The sequence below is a fragment of the Belonocnema kinseyi genome, chromosome 4 (genome assembly GCF_010883055.1).
Source record: "Belonocnema kinseyi isolate 2016_QV_RU_SX_M_011 chromosome 4, B_treatae_v1, whole genome shotgun sequence".
In the NCBI taxonomy this organism is placed as follows: Eukaryota; Metazoa; Arthropoda; class Insecta; order Hymenoptera; family Cynipidae; genus Belonocnema; species Belonocnema kinseyi.
In genome coordinates this window covers 27,819,985-27,828,079 of record NC_046660.1, presented here as the reverse complement: position 1 = coordinate 27,828,079, position 8,095 = coordinate 27,819,985, and the positions used below count along the sequence as shown (strand labels likewise).

Here is an 8,095-nt window from a genome sequence, read left to right as displayed (position 1 = left end):
CATGCTATCTTTTCGGACGTTTTGGGCATGAGACGTGTGTCAACGAAATTTGTTCCAAAACTGCTTAATTTTGATCAAAAGATCCATCGCATGACCATCGCTAGTCAATAATGATATTTACCGGATTTGGCCCCTAGTGACTTTTTTCTTTTCCCAAAACTGAAGAGACCCATGAAAGGACATCAATTTTCAACGATTGAGGAGATAAAAACTGCATCACTGAAAGAACTCAAGGCTATACCACAAAATGATTATCAGAAGTGCTTCGATGATTGGAAAAAGCTTTGGCACAAGTGTGTTATATCTGAGGGGGATTACTCTGAAGGGAACAACATAAATATTGAGGCATAAATGAATATTTTTTGAGAAAACCATAAAGTCACCTTATTTTTTGAACACACCTCGCATTCCGGATTACTAATTCGGATATCCGAGCTAGCGGTCCCGCAGATTACCAGAGTTGTTTCGCCCTCGATAATCTATATGTAACTATTAAAATTTCTCGTGTCTTACGAACCATTGTTTTGTCTCCCAATTGCGCTTTACTGTGTCTCATCACGCCATCGATTGCAGTTCTCCAAGCACTATGCCACAAGCTTCGCCACTCGCTGTCCTTTCCATTTGCAAATTCTTTTGCCGCGAGAGTAAACATTAAGCCGTACAAAGCACCGGAAGTACCTCCCATTTTTTCTTCCGCGATATACGAAAGTTCCGTAAAAACAGACGAGGGATGTGACGTTTTAAAAATGTCCAAAGATGATAGTATGCCTAGAAAATTTCAATTCAAAAGTTAATAAATTATTTGCAATTTATACAACGATTTTGCTCAACAGACTGCTTTTGTAATGTTTTATTACTATCAGCGAGTTGTTTCAGCGTCGATCCGCAATCTCCATCTCCGCAACCGCGATCAAGATCATTGATAAAATTCTCTTCTGTAATAATTGACAGACTAGCTCTGCGTAAGCACTCTTTGAATAAATGTTCCTGACTTTTGCTGAATTGTTTGCCAATTTCGGAAAATTCAGTTTTCCCTGCCTCTTCGAATGGAAGTCTGGGAAACTGAGGTGGCGGAGAATATACATTTCCTGGCCACTGAGGAGCATCAGTGGGATCATCCAGACAGCTAATGATGATCGATTTTTCATTTTCGGGTAGTTTCAGTATTGAAATATGAACACCGACACTGTCTAAAGATGACATGAGTATTCCTCCATAAACACGCAAGGGCTGTATTCCAATGCTTTCTGCGCGAGAGGATTATACGAATGATTTAATCAATTTAACCAAATTTATTTATTTAATTAGTTAATTATTTCTTTAATTTATTCATACTTACGCAGTTGCCTCACTACCTCGTTTATGATAATTCCATTTTCTAGTTGACTAAGACCTCCAAAATTATTTACTATTACTGCCACGGAATCATCACGAACAAGTGACAGAGCTTCTGTGAGCTTTTTCAGAATCTCGGCCACAACTTTAGATGCTCTCTCCAGCTTTTTTCTTTCAAGTCCAGCTTCGCCATGAATTCCTAATCCGAATTCTATTTCGTCGGCTGGAATCTCGAACATCAGTCCTTGGCCTTAAGATTTTGAATAATTTCATTTTTATTTTACTTTTTGAACATATTTAAAGGGTGGCCAACCGCCCGGGAAAATCGGGAGAACCGCGAGAAAATCGGGAGAAACTTGCACGGGAGAAAAATATTACACCGGGAGATTTCACGTGCTTTTTTTATAATTCGTGCGTTTTGTAATTTTTGAAAGTTCCCAATTAGAAAGCATACTATTTTCCAAATGTTTAGAATAATTAAAATTTAAAGGTTCAAAATGTTTCTCGCAATACGTAAAATTCTATAATTTTGGACAGTGAAAATGACAGTTATTTTTTTTGACAGGAATCTTTAAATTTGCTATAATTTTAATTCAAAATTATACAGGGTGGCCGCTGGACTGGGAAATGTCCTTGAATTTATTTTTTGACCGGGAATTTTACAAATTTTTAGAAAAATCCAATTTTTATTTTGGCCGTTTTTTAAATAATTAGTTTAAATTTTATCTTTTTCAATTATGATTTCACTCAGTTTACAATGCGTAATTCGAAGACATTTCACTTTCAAAATGCTCCATTTTAGATTATTAATTTTTAAGCGTACATTTTAAGAATGACCAGATCTTACGTTAAAAATTAAACTGTTTCAATTAGAAAATCTTATTAGTTAAACAAACGTGAGCGCCCTATTGAAACTTTATAAACTATTTTTTATTTCAAAATAACTTCAAAATAATTTATAATTAACGGCTTTTATTAAATTTCAAATATAATTTCACTCTATAATATTCAATTTCTATACCATGCAATCTGAAATTTTTCGATTAAAAAAAGGACAGTTACTTAATATTTATAAATATGTGACTGTTCATTTAAAATCACTAATTATAAATTAAATATTGAAAACTTCAAGTTAGTTTAAGGGATATTTAGAAGATTTGAAAAAATTCAAAATTAATAAAAAATTGTTAACGATTTCAAATAATTTGAACGAAGTGTCTACATGTACCCACAAAATCCGACTATTCGTACTATTCGAATAAAAAAATATATTTTCTAGGAAAATTGAAAATGATTTTTTATTTTAATAAACTTATTTTGACAGAGCATTAAAAAAAATTTATAATGATTTACAAAATTTTCAAAAATGATGGTGGCAGATCTTAAGAAAATTTCCTTAATTTGGCAGACTTAAAAAAGAAAAATTAATTTGAAAGATTTTAAAATTAAGTGTCGAAGCATTCTTAGCATTTAAAATTTATTTAAAATAAGAATAATTTAACTTTTAATTTGATTGAGGAACTTTAAATTTCTTACAAATTTATAGTTGGAACTGTAGTTTATCTAGAATAAGAATAATTCTTGAAAAATTTTCGAAAAAGCACGAAAGTCTGAGTTGGAACACGAAATTTTCCCTAAAGAATTCTGATTTGAAGCAGGGAATTTAAAAATTTTAAACAATTCTCAGTTGAAACTGGCATTTATCCAAAAGAATTATATTTTGTCCTGGAAATGGAAATTTAAAGATTTAAACAAATTCCGAGCTGGAACAGGGAATTTTTTTAAAGAATGAATTCTAATTCTAAGTAGAGACGGAATATTCTCGAAAAAATTTAAATTATGAATTGGAACAGGGAATTTTGCAGGAATTTATTCTAATTTTCAATGTAATATCTTAAAACATTCCAATTTTTAGTTGAAGATTTAAACAAATAAATCATTTAAAACTGAAAAATATTTTATTGTAGATTTTAAAACGTGAATAATAGTTCTGATGGAATTGCCGTAATTTTAAATGGTTGCAATAACTTTAGAGTTCTGACTTTACAAGTTGAACGCTCAAATTTAAATTTTAGAATTTCAGAAGTTTTCACTTTGCAAAATTCAGTTTAATTTTAAATTGTCAAATCTTAATCGCTCTCAATTTAGAATTGTTCAAATTGGAGAGTTTTTATTTTTTAATTATTTAATTTTGAACGCTCTTTAGTATAAGTAATACAATTTCAATTCCTCTGAATTTTAAATGCCCTAATCTTAAAATATTCAATTTCTAAGTTTTTGACATTGTCCTATTTTCTAAATTTTTATTTTAAAATCGTTCAATTGCGTGATTATTCAATTCAAAATAAAATTTGTTACTTGTAGGGCTTCGATTTACAAATTATACAATTTAACTTCTTTTTCGTAGTCAATTAATCAAAAACGTTCAATATTTTTTTTTTAATTTCAGAAGTCTTCTATTCGAATGTATTAATTATTGTTAAAAAATGTTAAAATATACAGTGAAACCCTGCAATAGTCACTCAAGCGAGCACTCAGGCGTGAACAAACAAAAGCGGAGCGGGCTATAATGAGGTAGGTCCCACCCACTCTTAGCCCCAAAATCGCCGCTATAGAAGAGTTTTACTGTCGTATTAAAAAATTGATTTTGTAATTGATTTTGTGATTGATTTTTAAATTTGCCTATGTTTTATCTTAGGAAATAAAAGTCAGAATAAAATGCATCTCTGCATTTTTCTTTATCAGAAACAAAAATTTCCTTATCCTACTTATATGGGTCAAATTAAGTTGATTTATTGCAAAAGGATTTACTGTTGCTTATTGATATCCGCAATTGACCGTATATGTGAAAAACTGTATTTAATTTTTTTCTAAACCGTGAGAAATCACGAATATTTACCGGGAGAACCGGGAGAAAGCCGGGAGACAAAAATGTAAAAAATAGTGGCCACCCCGTTTATTATTATAAATTAAATGTAACAGTTTGCACACAAAGGGACGTAACTTCCGGGTGCTGCAATTTACAGGTATAAAAATTCCAATTTTGCTGATGAAAGAATTTTGTTATTAGGGGAGAGCAACTCAAAATCCCTTATTCTTTGCGGAAGGTCACGTATATGTAGACAAACCTGGAAGAGTGCAAGCTGTTAAGGCGGCACCGTATGTTGCCATATTTTGTGCAACTATTTTTGCATATTTTGTAACATCTTCGAGATTATGTCCTCTTTTGGCAAGTGCGCCAGCAGTTTTCATCACAAAAAGAATGCCACAAAGTCCACGTCGTCCTGCTCGACCTTGTTCACTTTCGGGTATACTACAATCTTCAGCCACTATCACATCGTTTACCTAAATTTCGTATTATTTTTTAATCAATTGGATTCAATTATGCAATAAAGGTTTCCATATAAACCAACGAGCTAATTACTCATCTAAAGTGAAGAGAAATTATGGGAGTTGGTTGAATGATGAGATATGATCGAATGATGAGGAATTGTGAGAGATGATCGAAGGAAGAGGAATTATGACAGATGATCAAATGATGAGATATGATCGAAGGAAGAGATATTATGAGAGATTATCAAATGATGAGGGATGATCAAATAATAAGAGATGATTGAGGTAAGAGGAATGATCGAAGGACGAGGAATGACAAGAAATAATAATATGATGAGAGATGATCAAAAGAAAAGAATTTATGAGAGATGATCAACTGATGAGAGGTGCTCGAGGCAAGAGGAATGATAAAATGATAAGAGATGTTCGAAGGAAGAGGACTTATGAGAGATGATCGAAAGAACAGGAATTATGAGAAATGATTGAAGGAAGCGGAATTATGAGAGATGATAAAATGATCAGGGTTGATTGAAGGATGATGAATTATGGAGATTACCAAGTGATGAGAAGTGATCAAAGATGAAAGATGCTACAATGATGAGTTTTGATCGAATGTTGAGAGATGATCGAAAGAAAAAGATGAATGAGAGATGATCAAATCATGAGATGAAAATATGATGAGAGATGATCGAAAGAAGAGAAATTATAAGAGATTTTCAAATGATGAAAAGTGATGATTAAATGACATGTGATCAAGTGAGATGTTAGAATAAAATTTAGAGATAATTAAAGTCTATGGGATTGGATGATCTCTCTATTATCAATAATAACAGTTCACTTTATAATAATATGAAAGTATAGTTTATTTGAATAAACAGTTAACATTTTTCGAAAGGATTTCAATAAGAAAACAATAGTACGAGTTTAAAGAATCCGCAATCGACCGGAACGCGAGTAGATCGCACGTGTAACGCTCTTATCGCTCGCCTTCGCTCAAAACGTTCATTCGTCTAAGATTATATCGATCGACTGCCATCCTAGAATAGTTTTACTCGTCCTCGAGCTAAATGAAAGCTTAAGGGTGCAAATGAAAATAAATTCTGAAAATGAATACAAACAAACGCTTATAAAATTACTAACAATACGCTGAAGTTATTTCATTAATATCGTTGCGATTTTCTTACAATTCTACTACTTCGGTGCAATGGAGTTGTGGGGATATCGGATTTCTTTTCTTTATCTTCTATTTTCTTGACTTCAACCACATTTTCTTCTGAATCAATTTCTGCGTTGTCTTCGTTTTCTTCAGTAGGTGGTGGGATCAAAGTTTTAATTGACTTGCATGGGCGGTTGCGGCATATCGACGTCCACGATTATCTAGTTTTATCACTGCGACTCTATGAGTGTCCCCAGGTAACACTTTAATGATAACGAGTGGACCTCGGTATCGTTTTTGCAACTTTGTTGATTGCCCTGTTGGAGTTACAGCATCCTTCATTACGACGATATATTCAACAGCGAAGATCACATTCGGAGTATGGTTCTTGTCATACCTAGCTTTGTAACGAGTTTGTTCTTTGAGGACATTTTCGCGAGCTTTATCTTGAAGGAGTTCCGGTCGAGTGTATCTTGTCTCTTCCTCAATAGTTAGTTTTCGTAGCTCACCTTCGTCGTGCCTGTTAACGTAACCGAAAAGTAGTTCAAAGGAACTTTTCTCTGTCGTCTGGTTGAGTGATTCATTCAAGTTCCGTTGTACTTCCTTTAAGCGCAAGTCCCGATCATTACCATCCGCATGACGTAAACTTTCTTCAACAGCGGGGATCAGCGTATTATTCGTTCGTTCCACCATCCCATTAACCTGTGGGGGGCGTGGTGAGTTAAGATTATGATGGGTCCCATGTTTTTCACAGAATTCCCTGAAGATGTCTGAGTTGAAACATGTACCACGGTCGGTGACAAATCTTATTGTCGCTCCGTACTCTAAAATAAAGTCTTCTAACATTCGGATTACACCCGTGGCCTTCGTATCTTTGATTGGTCGCACATAAACGAATCTTGTTAGGTTATCTGTTGCGACAAGAGCATACTTGTTCTTTCGCGGGGTAGTCACAAAAGGACCCTCGTGATCTAAATGAACAACAGCAAAAGGACGAATAGCCGGAGGGATAAGATTTAATTGGCTAGCTTGTATACCTATTTTGGCCTTCGTTAACATGCACTTTAAACAACCCCAAAATTTGTTGTTTCACATATCGACGCATATAAGGAAAGTAATAAAATTCACGTAATTTACCGAGAGTACTTTCCAATCCAGTATGACATTGTGAATCGTGGTATGGGATAACCATGCTTTTTAGAAATTTGTCGGAAATTAAATACAATAATTTATTATTTTCGCGTTTATAGAGAATTTCGTTTCGGCATTCATAATCCTTTACTTCGCTTTTTTCGTATTTGGTTCGCTCGATCGCTGGTTTTTTTAAAATTTCACGTTTACGCTTTAATTTTTCGTCTATGTATTGGCACATTAAAATTTCGTCTTCGGGGTTAACTATTGAAAATGCACCACGCATTCGTTCCTCGATTTCGCTTTGACACTCTTCAGTTTCGACAGGAGCTCGACTCATCGCGTCGAGATAAGGCATTTTTTCCCTCGCTCGGTGAACAATTTCAAATTCAAATTCGCTTAGTAGATTAGACCATCTAATAATCTGCGGATATTTGGTTTTTTGTGTGCTTAGATAGAGTAATGCCTGGCAATCAGTTATGATCTTGAACGGAATATTGATCAAGAATGAACGTGAACGTGACACCGCCCAAACGATTGCAAGCAGCTCTAATTTGCTAGAATGGTAACTCCTCTCTGGCTCGCTCGCACGACGGCTTATACGGCTTATAGCATAGACCGGGTGATATTTCTTGTCTGAAGATTTCTGAAAAAGCATAGCCGTTAAGCCTTTCGCACTCGCATCTGTGTGAAGTTCGGTGAGAGCTTTTGACATTAATTTTGAAAATTAAAATGGGGCATTCATAAGACCGAATATCATGCGCGTAAATTCCCCCGAATTGTCTGGGATAATAAAAGTAGTTTTATGACGATCCTCCTCCGCAATCGGGACCTGTAAATATCCTGTAAATATCCTGTTGTGCGTTCCAATGGGCGCGTTTGACCACTTATTGTAATGAGCGAATATAATTCGCATTCTCGCTGAATAAGAAACTCAAATTTGAAAAGCGAGTCTTGAATTTAGAATTTAAGTATTATTTCGAAGAAAAGATTGGCAAGCAACAGTCGCACAAATCGACATGGAAATGTTTGAAATGTTAATCGTTTCTTGTAAACGAATAAATGTATACACTAGATTAAGCGCAATTTCTTGAAAGGAATATTAATGTAACTCAGCTATGATTATTTAGACATAGGATA

The 8,095-nt window shown here is 34.1% G+C and overlaps 1 protein-coding gene across 2 annotated transcripts in view; it reads right to left on the bottom strand.

The window, feature by feature from the left end:
* LOC117171331 (triokinase/FMN cyclase-like) overlaps window positions 1-8,095 on the bottom strand; it is a 28,380-nt gene that overhangs the window by 6,057 nt on the left and 14,228 nt on the right. For both annotated transcript variants that reach the window (XM_033358542.1, XM_033358541.1), the window contains 4 exons: window positions 4,464-4,680; window positions 1,340-1,585; window positions 858-1,247; window positions 518-768 (listed from right to left, as the gene is read on the bottom strand). In XM_033358542.1, the coding sequence (XP_033214433.1) occupies window positions 518-768; window positions 858-1,247; window positions 1,340-1,585; window positions 4,464-4,680 (1,104 nt within the window). The remainder of the gene's footprint in view (window positions 1-517; window positions 769-857; window positions 1,248-1,339; window positions 1,586-4,463; window positions 4,681-8,095) is intronic.